The 20,908-nt window shown below is 46.2% G+C and overlaps 1 protein-coding gene across 3 annotated transcripts in view; it reads left to right on the top strand.

Moving 5' to 3' along the window:
* RAD54L2 (RAD54 like 2) overlaps nt 1-20,908 on the top strand; it is a 126,854-nt gene that overhangs the window by 88,084 nt on the left and 17,862 nt on the right. For all 3 annotated transcript variants that reach the window (XM_070050757.2, XM_002713224.6, XM_070050756.2), the window contains exons 3-13: nt 5,360-5,561; nt 8,187-8,326; nt 8,779-8,895; nt 9,115-9,341; nt 11,190-11,372; nt 11,488-11,621; nt 14,244-14,440; nt 17,061-17,403; nt 18,064-18,241; nt 19,711-19,962; nt 20,173-20,291. In XM_070050757.2, coding sequence (XP_069906858.1) covers nt 5,360-5,561; nt 8,187-8,326; nt 8,779-8,895; nt 9,115-9,341; nt 11,190-11,372; nt 11,488-11,621; nt 14,244-14,440; nt 17,061-17,403; nt 18,064-18,241; nt 19,711-19,962; nt 20,173-20,291 — 2,092 coding nt within the window. The remainder of the gene's footprint in view (nt 1-5,359; nt 5,562-8,186; nt 8,327-8,778; nt 8,896-9,114; nt 9,342-11,189; nt 11,373-11,487; nt 11,622-14,243; nt 14,441-17,060; nt 17,404-18,063; nt 18,242-19,710; nt 19,963-20,172; nt 20,292-20,908) is intronic.

Below are 20,908 nucleotides of genomic sequence, written 5' to 3'. Positions count from 1 at the left end.
CAGGTTCTGTTCTTTCTCCTTCTAGGATCAGCCTACTCTGAGATGCAGAAGCCAGAACAAGGAAATAAAACATTTGCCTATAAGTTCACACCATCCGACAGATCAATTTTAAACCCCTTGACCTGCCTTCAAGATCTGCCCTCCGTACTCCGGCTCTATCTTCTCTGCCTGTCTCCTAACCTTCCTTCCAACTGTTCCTCCAAATTGTTGCTCAACAGATTTGCTTGTGAAATAAACAAAACAGAATAAAAAAAGGACATGGAGAATGTCAAAGGTCACAGAACTAGACCAGAGGACCCAACAACACACTAAGTGGAAGTGGGCCAATCCAGCCCCCAGTGTAGTTAGTGTGTAGGCCAAGCTGCAGTATTGGTGGAAGTGGTCATTTAGCAACAGACACCCGCTCTTGAGAGTCTGCTTTCCAGCTAGCTATTTGTTCGAAAGGAGGAATTTGATGACCACCTCTTTTAGGAGACAAAAACTTAGGACAGTGAGTTAGGAGGAGGAAGGTGACAGCAATATTTTGTGAAATGTTAGCTTTTGGGAGAGGAAGTGTTGCTTAAAGGAATGGTAGTTCTTTTCAAAGAAAACAGAATTGCTAACCTTTCTTCCTGTAGTATTTCAGATGGAAATTAGAGAGGACTGAAGAGGATAGTGAATTTGGGAGAGCAACTGGTCAAGCTTGGAGCTCTACTTTGAAGCTTCTCTTTCAGTTCTCTTGGTTGAACACATAAGCAGTGGTACCTTGCTTCCTCTGAACAATAGAACCTGTCCCTGAGCCGAGGCTCCCACTGCATCATTAGAGTTTCCTTGCCACCCTGCACTCTGGCCTCTTTGGGAGGCCTTTTCTAAAAGGCCTACTACAGATCTGTTGGTAATAAGAGCCAAATTTCAACCTCTTGCAAGTCTTTTTTTGTCTTTTTTTTTTTTTTTTTTTGCATTTTTGTTATTTATTTGACAGGTAGAGTTAAAGACGGTGAGAGAGAGAGAGAGAGAAAGGTCTTCCTTCCATTGGTTCACTCCCCAAATGGCCGCTATGACTGACGCTGCGCCGATCAGGAGCCAGGTGCTCCCTGGTCTTCCATGTGGGTGCAGGGGCCCAAGCACTTGGGCCATCCTCCACTGCCCTCCCGGGCCACAGCAGAGAGCTGGACTGGAAGAGGAGCAACCAGGACTAGAACCCGGCGCCCATATGGGATGCAGGCGGAGGATTAACCAAGTGAGCCACGGCTCTGGCCCCTCTTGCAGGTCTTAATGGTATGGCAATATCTCATCAATGAGCATTGCTTGACTGATGCCCTCCTGGGCCATTCCCCTGTTGATCTTCAAAAAGCAAAGGTTACCTGAAATCTCCAGTTTATCTTGATATGAGGGCTAAGGAAGGTGCTTCCAGTGCTACTGCAGAGGAATGAATCTCCTGGGCTTACCCATATTTTAGCGAATATTGAACTGCACATGTTTTTTCCAGCCATTCTTTCTTAACACTGCATTTGTTTTGCTTATGCTCCTAGAATATTCTTTATTTCTTTACTAGCTAGTGCCTACTGATGAAACCTAGATTTTGGCACCTCAGTGCCAAACACTAAGTAATGCTAGATTGTTGTTTTTTCCCCAACTGTTGTCATAGTTAGGCAGTTATCACACTGCATATTACGTGTTTCTCTGTGTGGTGCACCCTGCTGTGATAAAATGCAGTTTGTACATGTTATTTCAGCTTCTGCCTTTACTTCCTTATTTCTGATGTTTTTAAAATTATTTTGTGTAATTTTTATTTTCATTTTTATTTGAAAGGCAGATCCTCTTGATGGTGGTTCACATCCTGAAAATTCCACAAAGCCAGGGTTGGGCCAAGTTGAAGCCAGGAGCCCAGAACTCCATCCAGGTCTCCCACATGTGTGGCAGACCCCCAAGTACTTGAACCATCATCTGCTGCCTCCCAGGACTTGCGTTGTAGGAAGCTGGGATAGCCAGCCCAGGAAGGCAGTGGAGGATGGCCCAAGTGCTTGGGCGCCTGCACCCATGTGGGAGACCAGGAGGAAGCACCTGGCTCCTGGCTTCGGATCGGTGCAGCTCCGGCCATTGCAGCCATTTGAGGAGTGAACCAGCGGACGGAGGACCTTTCTCTCTGTCTCTCACTTTGTCTGTAACTCTGCCTCTCAAGTAAATAAATAAAATCTTAAAAAAAAAAAAAAGTAGGAAGCTGGGATTGGAAACAGAGCCAGGCACTCCAGTATGGGATGCAGGTGTCCGAAGTGGTGACTAAATTGCACCTAACACCTGCTCCTTATTTCTTATTTTTGATTAGGATATAAAATTGCAGTTTGAGGTCTTCACAGAAATAAATATTGCTACCTAGTATGACTGACCAAGGTCCAAGAGCTTTGTGTGCTCTGTGTTTTAGTTCTTTATTTGGGCTATCTTAGATAGTCATCGCCACAACCCTTTGACGTCACTGTTGTTATTTCATTTTTATAACTGATGAACAGAAAGGTAAAATGGGGACAGAACTGAGGTTCACAACCCAGCAGTCTGGCCCTAGTATCCAAACTGAACCCTTAGGCCCAGTTATCTCTAAGGAAACACTGGTTTCCAACTCTATGCCGTTCTAGAACCCGTCATCAATATGAAAGGGACCATAGGAACCTGGAATGAATAGGACAAGGAAGAGGCCTTACTGAGCTATGTAGAAGATGATCAATAGTAGGAAGTCTAGGACACTCCTGATTCCTTGACTTGGATACTGATGGTGAAAACAGCCTAATCATTGTTTACTAGTGATGCCTTAGTACAGAGGGTGATGATTCATCATCTTTCTTTTGGCTTAGGTACAGTAACTTATTGGTTCACTTGTTAAGACTTATAGCAACCCCATCTCTCTTTACCAAAGCCTCCAGGCTTGAATATTTCTTACTGTATAGATTCTTTTTTTTTTTTTTTTTTTTTTTTTTTTTGACAGGCAGAGTGGACATTGAGAGAGACAGAGAGAAAGGTCTTCCTTTTGCCGTTGGTTCACCCTCCAATGGTCGCCGCGGCTGGCACGCTGCGGCCGGCGCACCACGCTGATCCAATGGCAGGAGCCAGGTACTTCTCCTGGTCTCCCATAGGGTGCAGGCCCAAGTACTTGGGCCATCCTCCACTGCACTCCCTGGCCACAGCAGAGAGCTGGCCTGGAAGAGGGGCAACCGGGACAGAATCCGGCGCCCCAACCGGGACTAGAACCCAGTGTGCCGGCGCCGCAAGGCGGAGGATTAGCTTAGTAAGCCGCAACTGTATAGATTCTTTTAAGTCCACACTAATATAAACAGAGTGCTGAATAATTAAATAAGAGGGGCAGATATCCTTTACAGAGAAATTCCTAGTAATAAATGTGGAAGAAAAGAGATAAATAGAGAACTACCAATAGAATATTATATTTCTTCCGGGAAATGGAACTTAATTCTCTTCTCCCTGAATGTGGGTTGGGCTTATTGGTTTGCTTCTAATGAATAAAATATGGAAAGAGAAAACATAGTAATTTAAAGTCGAGAATCCTTGCAAATAACCAAGTGATTGAAGTGCATAAATAATGTTGATGGCAGGTATCCTTGATGTGATGAGAAGGGCATTTCACCTCTGTGATGTTCCAGAAAAACTTAACCCCAGTTCAGTCATGAGAATACATCAGACAAATCCAAATTGGAGAATAGTTTAGAGAACATCTGACCAGTGTCTGGTATTTCATGGACTCTTTTAGAAAAGTGTCAAGATCATGAGAGATAAGAATAGATTGCCACTATTTAAGGGAGACTAAGGGGACATGACAGCTAAATGCAATATAGTATCTTGGATGGGATCCTAAAATAAAAAAAGGACGTTAGTTGAAAACCAAATAAAATCTATAGTTTAGTTTAAAGGAAGCAAAAAGCCACCAAAAACACAGATCAGCTGGGTTCTTCCTGCCTCAGAGCCAGTTGGCATTGTCAAGAGCACCTCAGATCTGGCATTTATGTTCTAGTGTTGAATTCCTCTTAACTTTGGGAAAAACCTTTTGGTTGTGTATTGCCTGTATCTGAGGGGCTTTAGTGGATGTGGGGCATCGCCAAGATGGGGAGAGGGCTGTGCACATAGATCTTACTCCAACCCTGGTCCTTACTTAAGGTGTTTATGTCACAGATGATATTTCCTCTGCCAGAAATCTCTTCCCTTCCCTCCTTCTCCTCTGAGATATTACCTTTAGATACTCTGCTTAGCTTCTGCGCCTACTTGCATTTTACCTCCTGTATAATTCCTTTGTGATTGTTGTATAAAGTAGCATCTGTCATATTACTATGATGATAACAATTATTCTTGGTTTAGCTAATTATCTTTGGCTGAAAAAAAGGTCTTAAACCTTTAACTTCTTTAGGTCTCTTGACCTGCCCATTCTGTGATATTAAGTGTATCTTGCCATGTCACGTCTGTGTTTATATATGGCCTGTCTTCCGAAATAGAACTCCTTACACTGAAGGAGTCTTTTAACAAACATCTCTTGAAGCTTCTAGGACAGTGCTTGCCCCAGTGTAAGCCCTCATCAGATGGTTGAGTGAGTAAATGCTGTAAGACATGCAAGGAGTATCCTCCCTGTTGACAGAAAGAGGTGAAAAGACTTGCTTAGAGTCGCACAATAAAGTATGAGCTGATTGAGAACCCAGCTGCTCAGATACTCTTCCCTGAGCATTCTGAGGCCAGAAAGCCCCTCAGTCTGAGCTTAGTGCTAAACTGTAGTGGGAGACATGATTGGCATTTGCTATGGGCCAGACTTGATTCTAGGCATACATACTATTTAATTCTTACAACACTTTGAGGTTTGGTATCACTACCTTCATTTTGTAGATACATCCATTGAAATTCAGAGAGCTGCCGCTGCCGGGGCTCACAAGGCTAATCCTCCGCCTTGCGGCGCTGGCACACCGGGTTCTAGTCCCGGTTGGGGCGCCGGATTCTGTCCCGGTTGCCCCTCTTCCAGGCCAGCTCTCTGCTGTGGCCAGGGAGTGCAGTGGAGGATGGCCCAAGTGCTTGGGCCCTGCACCCCATGGGAGACCAGGATAAGTACCTGGCTCCTGCCATCAGATCAGCGTGGTGCGGCGGCCATTGGAGGGTGAACCAACGGCAAAAGGAACACCTTTCTCTCTGTCTCTCTCTCTCTCTCTCTCACTGTGCACTCTGCCTGTCAAAAAAATTTTTTTTTTCCAGAGAGCTGTAAGTAACTTGCCTTAGGTTACCAGCTAATAGGTTGCTGAGTTGATATTTGAACCAGATGTGTCTGGCAGCAAAACGTATCCCCCACTCCCACCCCAGTAAATGCACCTCTTGTTTTTTGTTTGTTTTTTTTTTTCCCCAGACCCATCTCTGGAAGGCATGTGTGGCCCTGAGCATGCCCAGCTGGGGGAAGATGGGCAGCAGCCGCCACGGTGCGCCTCAACTACCTCATCTCAATCTGAGCCTTCAGAGCAGCTTAGGCGCCACCAAGGCAAGATCCTAGCCTCCGAGGACCCCAAAAAGAAGAGAGCCCAGAAGCCCTCCCACATGAGGAGAAACATACGGTGAGCTGTGTTCTGGGTCAGGGGGCAGGGAAGGAGTAGCAGTATCACCTTCATCTAAAGGCTGCCCATGGCAGAAACACTGGCTTATGCTGGAGAGTTCTCTCTCCAAAGGAGAAAAGTGGCTAGCCATGTGCCCCATCAGTAGTGAAGATGCAGCGCAGGACCACTAGGCCTGGGCTATCAGAGGGTGCTTCGATCTTGACCCCAACAGACCCTGGGTGGCAGCCCAAAGATGATAGGGTGTTCTGCATTGGACTCTGTTTCTTCCTTTCTATTTCCTCATGTTTCAAAACAAGAGGAAAGGTAAAAGTTGAGTTTTCTGTCTGACCAAAGCATGGCTTCCTTGAGCTAAACTATGAGCAAATGTGAACTTGCTTAACTTTCCAAATCCCCAATACTCCTTCTTCTTCTATTTTATTTTATTTTATTTTATTTTATTTTATTTTATTTTATTTTATTTTGACAGGCAGAGTTAGACAGTGAGAGAGAGACAGAGAGAAAGGTCTTCCTTTTTCCTTCGGTTCACCCACCAAGTGGCCACTATGGCCGGTGTGTTGTGGCCGGCGTGCTGTGCCGATCCGAAGCCAGGAGCCAGGTGCTTCCTCCTGGTCTCCCATGTGGGTGCAGGGCCCAAGCACTTGGGCCATCCTCCACTGTACTCCCGGGCTACAGCAGAGAGCTGGCCTGGAAGAGGAGCGACCGGGACAGAATCCGGTGCCCCAACCGGGACTAGAACCTGGTGTGCCGGCGCCGCAGGCAAAGGATTAGCCTAGTGAGCTGGCGCCGGCCATTACTCCTTCCTTTTATCAAAACAATTTGTGCCAATCAAAGGAGAGAAATGGTGTCTTTTTCTCCTCTCACCTTCACTTTAAAAGAAAAAGGCAAACATTACAACTTGAACATAGTGCTCTAAGTTGGGGGATAGGAATGTAGAAGCCCTATAGTCCTATTTCTCCACATAACTATTTTTTTAAAAAGATTATTTATTTGAAAGGCAGAGTTACAGAAAGGCAGAGACAGAGAGGTCTTCCACCTGCTGATTCACTTCCCAGATGGCCACAACGGCCAGAGCTGCAGTGATCTGAAACCAGGAGCCAAGAGCTGCTTCTCCGTCTCCCAGGAGCCAAAGGACTTGGTCATCTTCCACTGCTTTCCCAGGCCATAGCAGAGAGCCGCATTGGAAGAGGAGCAACTGGGACTAGAACTGGCACGTATATGGAATGCCAGTGCCACAGGCAGGGAATATTAACCTACTGCACCATAGCGCTGGCCTCCCACATAACTATTTTTTTAAATATTTATTTTGTTTATTTGAAAGACAGAGTTACAGAGAGAGGTAGAGACAGAGAGAGAGGTCTTCCATCTGCTGGTTCACTCCCCAGATGGCTGCAATGGCCGGAACTGTGCCAATCCGAAGCCAGGAGCGTCTTCTGGGTCTCCCACATGGGTGCAGGGGCCCAAGGACTTGGGCCATTTTCAACTGCTATCCCAGGCCATAGCAGAGAACTGGATCAGAAGAGGAGCAGCCGGGACTAGAACTGGTGCCCATATGGGATGCCGACATTTCAGGCCAGGGCTTTAGCCTGCTGCGCCACAGTGCCGGCCCCCACATAACTATTTTTAATACTGCTTTTATTCTTTCTGACTTGTATATTATTCTGTTTTACTCTTTAAAAAAAAGATTTATTTATTTTATTTGAAAGGTAGAATCAAAAAGAGAGAGAGAGAGAGAGAGAGAGAGAGAGAGAGAGGTCTTCCATCCACTGGTTCACTCCCCAAATGGCCACATGCCTGAAACTGGGCCGAACTGAAACCAGAATCCTGGAGGTTTGTCTGGGTCTCCCATGTAGATGCAGGGGCCCAAGCACTTGGGCCAACTTCTACTGCTTTCCCAGGCCATAGCAGAGAGCTGGATCGAAAGTGGAGCAGCCGGGACTCAAACCGATGCCCATATAGAATGCTGGCAACTGCAGGTGATGGCTTTACCTGCTGTGCCACAGCGCAGGCCCCTTCTCTTTTACTCTTGATATGTTATGTGCAGAGATGAGTCAGCAGGGGCATCTGACAGGAAGTTGAATAATATGGAAAATGGGGGCAAGTGTTTGTCCCAGTGGTTAAGATGATGCTTGGGACACCTATACCTAGAGTGCCTGGGTTTGAGTTCTGAAAATCAGTTTCCTGTAGTGAGCACCCTAGGAAGTCACGTGATGGTTCAAGTAGTTGGGTCCCTGCCATCCATGTGGGACACCCAGATTTAGTTCCCATCTCCTTATTTTGGCTTGGCCCAACCTTGGTTGTTGCAGGCATTTGGCAAGTAAACCAGCAGTTAGAACTCTCCTTCTATTTCTCTCTCTCTGCCTTTCCAAAAAATTAATTAACTAATTGATTAAAAATTTAAAAGAATGTATGGAAAGTTTGTTAGCCCAGAACCACTAAGGTTTGAAATCTGTTGTCTCTGTGTCTCTTTTTTTACTCTTCTGGTTGCATGGGTTTGGTGGGACTGAAGTGGCTACTTCTCTTTTGCCCTCAGTTCTCTAAGCTCAGTAGTGGTGATTTCCCTGTTTAGCTTGCCTTACATAGTCTGAATTTTAAGCCAACTTGGACACTCTCTCTTCTAATGTTTAGAAAGCTACTCCGGGAAGATCAGTTGGAGCCAGTTACCAAAGCAGCACAACAGGAAGAGTTGGAAAGAAGAAAGCGTCTGGAGCAGCAGAGGAAGGATTATGCAGCCCCCATTCCCACAGTTCCCCTGGAGTTCCTCCCAGGTAAGCGGTAAAGGAGGCAGCAAAGGCCCTGTGCTCCAGGGAGAAGAGACCTTTGGCAGGCACAGTGGTCAGGGACAGACCTGGAATAAAGTTATAGCCTCTCAGGAATCCTTTAAAGTCCTTCAGCTTCTTAATAGCACCCAACCAGAAGAACTACATTTAAAAAGTAAAGATAATATACTCCTCGAATTACTTTTATTTAGATTGCTATGCATAACTTTGAATCTCAACATGCCACAGGATTAAGGACCTTTTCTAGTCACATGGATTGCAGGAAGCCAGAACCGATAGAGAAAGGAAGTTTTGGAAAGAGGACTAAGAATTGAGAACCTCTGCCTCTTTTCCCAGTGGATACTCCCCATAAGAGAGCAGAGAAGGGTGAGGACTCATTCTAGGAGATATGTTTGAGCTAAACATGGTTCTGACCTGCCTTTCCTTCTTTTCTTCCGTAGAGGAGATTGTCTTAAGAGCAAGTGATGGTCCCCAGCTGCCTCCTCAGGTCTTGGCCCAGGAAGTCATTTGTCTGGACAGTAGCAGTGGCAGTGAGGATGAAAAAAGCAGTCGAGATGGTAAGATGGAGCCAGAGGTGCCTCCCCTTTCTCCTGACCCTCTGTTTTCTCCTTATTTTAACTCAAAGCTGAAGAGAGAAATAATAAAAATTAAAAAATGTTGTAATTGCCGACAGTGGTAACATTGAGTTTCTGTGTCCTCTGCTTTGACAATAGGCAGTAAATTATCTCTGCTCCCATGTGTTTTTGTTTTTCTGTTGTTGTTTCTTGCTGTCTCAGAGGTGATTGAACTGAGCTCTGGAGAGGAGGACACTCTGCACATTGTGGACAGCAGTGAGTCTGTCAGTGAGGAGGATGAGGAAGAGGAGAAGGGGGGCACCCATGTGAATGATATCTTGAACCAGCATGACTCTCTTGGGCGGGTCCTTGTCAACCTGAACCACCCTCCAGAGGAGGAGAATGTCTTCCTGGCCCCTCAGTTGGCCCGGGCCGTGAAACCTCATCAGGTACAGCAAATCTAGACTCTCTTCTCCTTTTCTTTGCTGTGGGCATTGCCTGCTGGTGGTTATTAGCATCACAGCATGTAAAGTATTTGTTTGATACCAACAGCAGCTATTGGAAAGGTCTTTTTTTTTAAAAAAAAAAAAAAAAAAAAGAGATTTTTATTTGCTTTGAAAGACGGAGGGGAGGTAGAGAGAGAGATATCTCTTGTCTGCTAATTAACTGGCCAAGGCTGGGTCAGGCTGAAGCCAGGAACTTGGAACTCTATCCAGATTTCCCATGTGGATGACAGGGGCTGACACACTTGGACCATTTTCTGCTTTCCCAGGTACATTATCGCAGAGCTGGATTGGAAGTGGAGCGGCCAGGACTTGAACCAGTGCTCACATTGGATGCCAGTGTCGCAGGTGATGGCTTAACCCACTGTGCCACAATGCCAACCCAGTATCAGAAAGGTCTTGGTGCTTACTGATTCCTGATGAATTTCTGACACGGGAAAGAGAGTTTGCCCTACCATGCAGAAGGTTTTGGAGCTCCTGGCCTAATAATCTCGTACCTTCTGCTGCGGGATCAGGAAGACAGATCAAGACACTCCCTAAGAGCAGTGCTTTGATTAGGAGGAGAGTGGATGCAGGAGAGAGGTGAGAGAAGTCAGAGGGATTTTCTGATTGGAGAGAGCTGAGTCGTTGATGTTGATCCAGAACCTGGAAACAGGATCAGTGAGTTAAAGCTCTGTGAAGCTAGAGGAGGATGATTCAGCTTAAGAGCTCTAACAACAGGGACTGGCATTGTGGCATAGTAGGTAAAGCTGCCACCTGGGACACTGGCATCCCATGTGGGCACTGGTTCATGTCCTGGCTGCTCCATTTCCAATCCAGCTCCCTGCTAGTGGCCTGGAAAAAGCAGTGAAAGATGGCTCAGGTGTTTGGGCCCCTGCCACCAGGGAGACCTGGTTGAAGCTCCTGGCTTCAGCTTAGCCCAGCACTGGGCATTGAAGACATCTGGACAGTGGAGGATTGATATCTTTCTCCCTCCCCCTCCCCCTCCCTCTCCCCTTTACCTTCCCCCTCTCCCTCCCTCCTTTCTCCCTCCTTCCATCCCTCTCTATAACTCTATCTAAATAAATAAGTAAATCTTAAAAAAATAAAATAAAAAAGAGGGCCAGTGCTGCGGCGTTGAAGGTTGACCCTTTGCATGCAGTGTCCACATCCCATATGGGCACTGGTTTGAGTCCTGGCTGCTCCACTTCCAGTCCAGCTCCCTGCTGATGCACCTGGGAGAGCAGTGGAGGATGGCCTATGTGGGAGACCCAGAAGAGGCTCTTGGCTCTTGGCTTCAGCCTGGCGCAGTCCTGGCCCTTGTGGCCATTTGGGGGAGTGAACCAGCAGATGCAAGATTCTGTGTCTCTGTTTCTCTCTGTCTCTCTCCTTCCCCATATCTACTTTCAAATAAATAAAATAAATTTAAAATAAAAGGAGAACCCTAAAATAGGACTCCTTATGTAAAGGGCTACCATGCGGGGATGATGAGCTCCCCAAGGCTGAGGGCAGACTGAGTGAAACACCCTGTCAGCAACTTGGTATAGCAGATTGTTATGTCAGAGGGAAGGGTATAGTATAGAGTATATATAGTGTATAGTATATAGGTGAATGCTTTTCTGCATTTTCTCTAAGAATATTGTCACCAGCCAATAGACCAGTCAGGGTATAGGGAAACTTCAGTGGCTGTCCACACCAGCTGTCCATTATAACGCTTTTTTTCTGCTTAATTCTGATGAATTTGGAAGTGAATAAAGCTAGAGCCCTGGTCTTTACCAGTCCCTCTGACATTTATCTATGTTTCTTCATTGTCAGATTGGTGGAATCCGGTTCCTGTATGATAACCTAGTGGAGTCCCTGGAGAGATTTAAGACCAGTAGTGGCTTTGGCTGTATCCTGGCCCACAGCATGGGTCTGGGGAAGACTTTGCAAGTGATCTCCTTCATTGATGTCCTCTTCCGCCACACGCCAGCCAAAACAGTCCTTGCCATTGTGCCGGTAAGGATTTGGGGACAAGCTTCACCTAGTCTCTTGTATCTTTGCCATGCCCTGAAAAGCTTGATGAGCTCAGCTGTAAACATTCCTTAAAATTTTTTCTTTGGCTTTCTGGTAGGTTAATACCCTTCAAAATTGGCTGGCAGAGTTCAATATGTGGCTCCCAGCTCCTGAAACCCTTCCAGCTGACAACAAGCCTGAAGAAATCCAGCCTCGATTTTTTAAAGTTCACATCTTGAATGATGAGCACAAGTAGGTGGCCTGCCCTAAGCTCTCTGCCCCATTCCTTTTAAATTATTCCCTGGGATCTAGTTGTCCAGGCAGTCTGAGAATATGCCCCATCCTCCCAGGTTCCCTTGGCTTCTTAATGTGTTCCTCTCTCTGCTTTTGCATTCCATTTTTTTTTCTCTGAGTAGCTTTTCAATAAAGCCAGACTTCTGTAGCCGGGAAGTTTCTTGTATTATGCTTTAAGATGCTTTTATAGCATGAAGAATCTGTGGACATGGTCACACTTTCCCATGTGTACAGTAATAAAACTCGGCATGATAGAATGGAACCTTCCATCTTCTAGCTTTTTACTCTTTGCATTTATCTTAGAAACCTAACCATCTTCTTGTTCTTTAAGATTTATTTATTTGAAATGCAGAGTTACAGAGCAAGAAGGAAAGACAGAGAAAAGAAATCTTCCATCCCCTGGTTCACTCCCCAAATATCCTCAATGGCCAGAGCTGGGCTGATCCAAAGGCAGAAGCCAGGAGCTCTTTATGGGTCCCCCACATGGATACAAGGACTGAAGTACTTGGGCCATCTTCTGCTTTCCCTGGCACATGAGCAAGGAGCTGGATCAGATGTGGAACATCCGAGATCCAAGTCAGAGCCTATGTGGCATAAGGAGCTGGGACTTGAACTGACAGCCATATGGCATGCCAGCACTACAGACAGCAGCTTAACCCACTGTGCCATAGCATCGGCCCCCAGTCTCTTCTTTTAAGCACTAAACTATAGTTGGATTTTTTTTTCTTTAAAATAGTTACTTATTTGAAAGGCAGATGACAGAGATACTATCTTCCATCTGCTGGTTCCCTCCCCAAATGGCTGCAACAGCCAGGGCTGGGCCAGGCCAGAGTCAGGAGCCAGGAACACCATTGGGCCTCCCACATGGGTGGCAGGAACACAAGTACTTAGGCCATCATCTGATGCTTCCCAGGCACTTTAGCAGGAAGCTGGATTAGAACCAAAAGTGAGACTCAATCCCAGGCCCTCCGATATGGGATATGAGTGTCCCAAGCAGTGGCTGTTAACCCCCTGCAATGCAATACCTGCCTGTACAGGTGGCCTTAAATGGTACAACTTCCAAAACTTAAAAAAAAAAAAAAAAACACGTTTATTTTATTTATTTGTTATATAGAATGACAGAGAGGGAGCGACAGAAAAAAGAGAGATCTTCCATTCACTGGTTCACTCTCAAAATGGCTACAACAGCCAGGGCTTGACCAGGTGGGAGCAAGGAGCCAGGAACTGTATCTGGGTCTGCCATATGGGTGGAAGGTGGCCCAGTCTTCCACTGCTTTCCCAGGTGCTATGCATTAGCATTTGCAAGGAGCTGGATCAGAAGCCCAGCAGCCAGGACTTGAACTGGTGCTCCCAATATGGGGTGCTGGTATTGCAAGTGGTGGCTTAATCTGCTGAGCCACAACACCAGCCCCAACTTCCAAAACTTTGAGAGGTACAAATTTTGTTTTTGATTTAAATAAAATTATTTATGTTTCCATTTTATAAGGTCAACCTGATTTCCAAAAATCTAAAGCTATTTTTTGATCCAAGCTACCTATCCTTATGGTGCTTTCCCTTCATTGGCTTGGATTAATTAAGAAGATAAACTTTATTTTTTGTGGAGGCTGCCTTTGGCATGTTGGTTCATACATATCAGAAGCAGGCAGTCACCCTAGTGGTTAAGACACCTGCATCCTACATCAGAGTACCTTGGTTCCATTCCTGTCTTCTAATGCCAGCTTCCTACCAATACAGACCCTGGAAGGCAGTGGTGATGGCTCAAGTAAATGAATTCTTGTCCACAGGTGGAAGACATGAATTGCATTCTCAACTGCTGGCCCTGGCCCAGCTCCAGCTCTTCGGGACATCTGGGGAGTGTACCAGCAGAAGATGAGAGCTCTCTGTGTCTTTATCTATCTCTGTGCCTCTCTAATAAATTCCATATGTAAAAACCAGCAGACTGTGATACTATGATGATTTACTTGTTCTCCTTTCTTGGGTTTCAGGACTGTTAGTGCATGTACAGTCAGTGAAGTACAATAAGGACTCAGGTGTTTAGGAGTAGAGTCACTGTGCTGAGGGTCATCTGGGCTCTGCTGCTCTTGTCCCTTTACAGTTTATCCTCGGCTCTTTACTCCCTGGAACCTGGGGAGGTGAAGTGCAGAATGTTGCCTTTTCTTTTGTTATTCCCATGTGTTTGTCGTGGGAATAACTTGAAATGTTCCCTCAAACCTTGAATTGTAGTCATGTGTATACCTCCAAGGTGGTTGGTATTTTCTCTACCTTTTGCCCCTGCTGTTTGACCGTCACCAGTAAGCCAGTCCATCTGCACTGCAATTAGTATCTCTGGGATGTTAGGCAGATCCTTGGGTAATTGGATAGCCCTCTGCTTGGCACCACATGTAATCTTTGGCAATGAGGAGCCCTGAATGTATATCAACATAACTTTGATTGTGAGGAATTCTTCCTGGAGAGCAGCAGAAAAAGTAATACTTTTTTCTCTGTCCACCTTAAAAAAAAAAACAAACAAACAAAAAAAACAAACAGCACTCTTGAGATACAATTCACATCTCACACAATTTTCTCTGTTCACTCTTGCAGGACGATGGCATCTCGTGCTAAAGTGATGGCTGATTGGGTGTCAGAGGGTGGGGTGCTGCTGATGGGGTATGAAATGTACAGACTCCTCACTCTGAAGAAATCCTTTGCCACAGGTAGAACGAAGAAGTCCAAGAAACGCTCTCACCCGGTCATCATTGATCTGGATGAGGAGGATCGCCAGCAGGAGTTTCGGAGAGGTGGGCAGCCTTTCCCTTTCCCAGGAATACTCTTGGGGGGGTTTGAGGAAAGAAGAAATAGTGTCTGTGGATAGCACCTAGTCAAATGTGAAGTGCATTATTGCTGTGAGTTGTCATGTAACGGAAGTCCTGGTCCCCCCCCGCTAGGTGGAACAAGCTCTGTGGCTCTCGGGAGGTGCTGCTTGCTTTGCCAGCAGTGCGACTTTGATGAGGCTAGGCCATCCACTGGTGAAGGGGGACTCCTGTCCATCTTTCTCTGTTTCTCTTACATAACAGTTGGGAGAGACCCATTCCCTTTACTACTTCTTAGAGATGTTCTGAGAAAACGTTAAGAAATTAGGTTAAATTCCTAATATAGGGGCCAGTGTTATGGCATAGCAGGTTAAGCCTCTGCCTGCGACACGTGCATCCCATAAGGGCACCAGTTTGATTCCTGGCTGCTCCAGTTCCAATTCAGTTTCCTGGTAAAGGCTTGAGAAAAGCAGCGGAATATGACCCAAATACTTGGGCCTCTGCATCCACATAGGAGACCCTGAAGAAGCTCCTGGCTTATGATTTTGGAACAGCCCATCTCCTGTGTTTGCAGCCATCTGGGGAACGAACCAGCAGAAGGAAGATCTCTCTTCTCCTCTACTCTTCCTCCTCCTCTTTCTCCTGCTCCTCTTCCTCTCTCCCTGTAACTCTGCCTTTCAACTAAATATTTTTTAAAATTCCCTAACAGAGTAGTAGTGCTTATGAATTTCTAAAAGGAATTTATACCAGTTGCTTTAGTGGAAACCATTCCTCTAAGTCCTAATTCTTCCCTTTTCTGAGGAGCTTTGCTGATTTTTAAAACTGTTTTTGTTTGTTTGTTTGTTTAAAGATTTATTTATTTATTATTTATAAATCCATCTTGTTCTATTTTCCATGAAGTTTTTTAAAAAGATTTTTATTAGGGCTGGAGCTGTGGCACAGTGGGTTAAAGCCCTGGCCTGCAGCGCCAGCATCCCATATGGACCCCAGTTTGAGTCCTGGCTGCTCACTTCCATTCCAGCTCTCTGCTATGGCCTTGGAAAGCAGTAGAAGATGGCCCAAGTGCTTGGGTCCCTGCATCCACGTGGGAGACCAGAAGAAGCTCCTGGCTCCTGGCTTCAGATAAGCTCAACTCTGGCCATTGTGGTCATTTGGGAAGTGAACTAGCGGATGGAAGACCTCTCTCTCTCTCTCTCTCTGGCTCTACCTCTCTAAGTAACTCTGTCTTTCAAATAAATAAAACAAATCTTAAAAAAAAAAGATTTTATTTATTTTTATTTGAGAGGTAGAGTTACAGACAGAGAGAGGGAGAGACAGAGAGAAAGGTCTTCCATCTGCTAGTTTACTCCCAAATGGCTGTAATGGCTGGAGCTGGGCCAATTGAAAGCCAAGAACCAGGAACATCTTCCAGGTCTCCCTTGTGGGTACAGGGGCCCAACCACTTGGGCCATCTTCTACTGCTTTCCCAGTCATAAGCAGAGAGCTAGTTTGGAAGAGGAGCAGCTAGGACACGAACTGGTGCCCATATGGGATGCCAGTGCCACAGGCTTAGCATACTATACCATAGTGCTGGCCCTGAAATATTTATTTTATTTTAAAAATATAGTTACCAGAGAGAAAGGGAGAGATCAATCTTCCATATCTCATTCATTCCCCAAATGGCTGCAATAGCTGGGGCTGGGCCAGGCTGAAGCTTAGAGCTAGAAATTCCCTCTGGTTCTCCCACCTGGATGGCAGGGGCCCAAGAAGTTGGGCCATCCTCTGCTGCTTTCCCAGGCACATTAGCAGGGAACTGGATTGGAAACAGAGCAGCTGAACCGATGTTCATATGGTATGCTGGTGTCAAAAGTGGCAGCTTAGCTCACTGTGCCACAGTGCCACCCCAGAAATAAATTTTTAAGGGCTCAGAGCCCATTTCATTTTATAGGTCTTCAAGGGTGGGAAACCTTCTTTCTGCGAAGGGCCATTTGGATATTTATAACATCATTCACAGACCATGTAACATTATCAACTTAAAAATTAGCCTGCTATAGATTTATTGAATTCCAAGTTTCATAGGAAGTTGCCTTGGCAGGATCAGACCAAATGATTTTGTGGGACTTGTACAGCCCACAGGCTGAGCGAGATTACATTTGTTCTAGGTTTGCTTCTGTAGTAGAGCTGGGATGAATTTATCATTTAGCTGACCAGTGAATAACTATGGGAAGGCCTTGTCCTTTGTCTGGCTCCTACCAGCCAGCCCTCAGGTGGAGCCAACCATCCAGACACCCTTTAATCCTAAGCTAGCACTGTAAATTTCCTCCCTCTGCTGCCCGGCTGGCATAAACTCTAGGAATGCAGGTCGGTTTTACGATTAGTCTAAAGAAAAAAATAAGGAAAGGGATGGGGGAAAGGGGATTTTTGTTGCAAGGGTCAGTGGCCAGGTTAGCGTCACATCAAATGCACAGGAGCGTGGCTGGCTGGCTCCCTTTCATCATTGGGGGCTGACTCTTGCTTTCCTGCTTCCTTCATTTCTTCTGTCTCCTCCAGGGTGCACCCCTACTTCTCATATTATTGAGTAAGAACAGACCCTCTCACCCTCTGACCGCGGATCCTCTTCCCTCCCTAGAGTTTGAGAAGGCCTTATGCCGCCCTGGCCCTGATGTGGTGATCTGTGATGAGGGCCACCGCATCAAAAACTGCCAGGCCAGCACCTCACAGGCTCTGAAGAACATTCGCTCTCGCCGCCGGGTGGTGCTGACTGGGTACCCCCTGCAGAACAACCTCATCGAGTATTGGTGCATGGTGGACTTTGTGCGTCCAGACTTCCTTGGCACCCGGCAAGAATTCAGCAACATGTTTGAACGCCCTATCCTGAATGGGCAGTGTATTGACAGCACGCCTCAGGATGTCCGCCTCATGCGGTACCGGAGCCATGTCCTGCATAGCCTCCTAGAGGGCTTTGTGCAGAGGTGAGCCATCCTCAGGGGCCCCTGGTGCAGTGGGCATGCGAGGCTATTTTGAAGGGGAGATGTTGGAATTGGAGGACCCCTTCCTAGTGGCACAGTAGAAAAACCTGCTTTTATGTGAATAGCTGGTAGATGTTTCACACTGTTTCAGTCATCTGAAAGTTTGGCTTACAAGTACTTCTCTCAGAAATTTTCTTTAAAGTTACAAGAACCTACCTTTTTTGCTGAGAGAAGCAAGAGAGAGCCAGTGTTCTGCTGACATAGGGGAGAGAACAGATGCAGTGGTTCTAAAGGCCTGGCCTTACTAGCTCACCATCTCAGTAGATGGAGCTTTGACCAGTCAGAAGCAATATTCTGCTTTTCCCTTGTTGTGATGACATGTGTGGATAAAGCTCAGAGAGGCAGCCTTGAGTTAGACTAAGAACCTGGAAGTCCCCTAGTCAGCTATGACCTGGATAGGTCTCTCTTCTTTTTGTTTTAGTTTCTGTCTTTAAGGGGAGTTTCTTCCAGTGGTTGCTGAACCACTCACTCTGCATTGTTGCAGCATAGTGCACATTGAGATCCTGAAGCAGGTAATGAGGCCAGAATGGGAGGTTCTGTGTTTATCCTGCAGTGACCCCTCCTGGTCACCCAGCCTCGCCACTTCTGATCTCTGCCCTGTAGGAGAGGCCACACTGTACTGAAGATTCATCTGCCTGCCAAGGAAGAGAATGTGATCCTAGTGCGGCTCTCCAAGATCCAGCGAGACTTGTACACGCAGTTCATGGACCGCTTCCGGGATTGTGGCAGCAGCGGCTGGCTGGGGCTCAACCCTCTCAAGGCTTTCTGCGTGTGCTGCAAGGTATGTGGGGTCTCAGAGAAGACTGAGATGGGACTAAGGACGAATGTGGTTCCCAGTGAGGTACTTTGCTGAGAGTGCTTGATAAAGGAAAAATAAACTGAGAGGAAGGCCACCTCAGTTCATTGCACTGGGAGTTTGGGAACTCCAAGGAGAGATGTGTGGTGGTGTGCCACACATTGCTGGGGGTGCCACTCACAGGTGTAGTATAACTGGGACCAGGGCTATGCCAAACTTGGGAAGTCATTTTGTTTCTCACTGATTGTTTGTTTTTCACTTGTAAAAGGGGATGATAGAGGAATATTGTGAGACAGACTGGTTTGACTGCTAGTATAATTGGGATTCAAGAAATACATGGCTTACATAAAATATTAGGAGTGCCTTTCATTCGATTATTTAATTAGATTGAGATCTCTCATCTGGTTATGGAAGGACCTGTGTCTTGGACTTGGTTTTTCTGGCTGTGCTCTCAACAGATCTATTAGGTATTATTCATGATATTAAGTATTATTCAGCCGGAGATGTGTGTAGGTGACTGGTGGGGTTTGGAAACTTATGTGGCCACAGACCTAGACCAGAGCTAGGAAACTAAAGTCAGTGTGGTCTGTGGTGATGCTTTGGTGCTAGTGTATCCTTCCCTCTCCTTCCTGCCCTTTACCCAGGAGTCCTCATCTCTCGACAGGCACAGTTCCTGCAATGACATGTGATTAGTCACCCAAAAGGCAAACACATTGCATCCATAGGAAGAGATTAGTCTTGTTTCCTATTTCATAAAGTAGCTGAACAGTGAAACTGGGACATTCTTATTCTTATTTGAATATGAATCAAACCTTGTGAAACAGACTTTTTGATTAGGTACCACACACTGGTGTGAACTCTCCCACTCATGTGTTACGGTGGTGAGAGATGAAAGTGAAGACAGCCGGTGCCGCGGCTCACTAGGCTAATCCTCCACCAAGAGGCGCCGGCACACCGGGTTCTAGTCCCGGTTGGGGCGCCGGATTCTTTCCCGGTTGCCCCTCTTCCAGGCCAGCTTTCTGCTGTGGCCCGGGAGTGCAGTGGAGGATGGCCCAAGTGCTTGGGCCCTGCACCCCATGGGAGACCAGGAGAAGCACCTGGCTCCTGCCTTCGGATCAGCGCGGTGCGCCAGCCGCAGCGTGCCAGCCGTGGCGGCCATTGGAGGGTGAACCAATGGCAAAAGGAAGACCTTTCTCTCTGTCTCTCTCTCTCACTGTCCACTCTGCCTGTCAAAAAAAAAAAAAAAAAAAAAGAAAAAAAAAGAAAAAAGAAAGTGAAGACAAATATGCAGGTCCTTTGACTGTGAAGACATGAGAGATACTGTAATTTTTGGTGTACAGTGTGTACCATTGGCGTGGGGTATGTATTTGAGTTGGTGCATAGTTCCAGTCTCCTGTGTCACCTATGGAATATTCTCTATCCTTTGCTCCCCTCTCCCCTTCCTTGAACCTCAGATCTGGAATCACCCTGATGTGCTGTATGAAGCTCTTCAAAAGGAAAACCTGGCTAATGAGCAGGACCTGGATGTGGAAGAGCTTGGCTCTGCGGGGACCAGTGCCCGCTGCCTGCCCCCAGGAACAAAAGGCAAGGGGGAAGATAACACTTTGGCTTCCTCGATGGGAGAGGCAACCAATAGCAAGTTCCTACAGGGAGTTGGCTTCAACCCTTTCCAGGAGCGAGGCAACAACATTGTCACATATGAATGGGTGAGTCCAACAGATCATTCAGTAACTAAACTGTTCAAGGGATATGCAAGGCCTACCTGAGAAGAGGGTGGGAATGTACCTGTGCTATACTGCCAGAGTCTCGGCAGGAATCTACAAAGGGAGCCAGTGAACTGTGCCTGGGAGGGAGAGTTTTACTTCTGGTGATCTAACTAAGGGCCTGCTCCAAACTGCCTCAATTCTTTATTATAGGCTAAGGACCTTCTGACTAATTACCAGACTGGAGTCTTAGAGAACTCTCCCAAGATGGTACTCCTTTTCCACTTGATTGAGGAAAGTGTGAAGCTTGGGGATAAGATCCTCGTGTTCAGGTAGGAAGAGAAATTCCCAGCTAAGGCTATGTGTCTATGGTGAGAAGTGGCATGGGCCACACCAACCCTGCAACCAGTTGCTTTTCATAAGGACCGTCTTACATCTCATATCTCTTAGGGTTTTTCTTTATCCAGTGCAGTTTCTCCAATTCAGAGTCCTAGGCCAACACTGGAGAGTATAGTCTAATCCTTCAAACTGTGGCCCAGGCCAAATCTGGCTAACCTGTTTTTATTCAACACAAGACTAAGAGCCATTTTTACCTTTTCAGAGGGTTGTTTGAAAAAAAAAAAGGAAAAAAGAGAAATACACAGCAGGGAGTATCTGTGGTCTACAAAACCTAAATATTTGCTATTTGACCCTTTACACAAAGTGTTTACTTGCCTGGGTCTAATCTGCTCATATTCCTCCTTGGTCTTTTTTTTTTTTTTTAAAGCTTTGGTATGTAAGATCAAATAAGTGATGTGATTTGTTCCAGAGTCATATTCTCAGTCTGGCTAGGGCTGTGAATCTCATCAGGGCCTGACTCCCCCCCCCCCCCCCCAAACAGACATAAAGTAGATTGTTTCTCCCTTGTTCTGATCAGATTATGGCTTGGGACAGCCCAGTGCAGCAGCCT

The sequence above is a fragment of the Oryctolagus cuniculus genome, chromosome 10 (genome assembly GCF_051225735.1).
Source record: "Oryctolagus cuniculus isolate XC-2025 breed Fujian yellow rabbit chromosome 10, ASM5122573v1, whole genome shotgun sequence".
Lineage (NCBI taxonomy): Eukaryota > Metazoa > Chordata > Mammalia > Lagomorpha > Leporidae > Oryctolagus > Oryctolagus cuniculus.
This window is presented reverse-complemented; position numbering and strand designations above follow the sequence as displayed.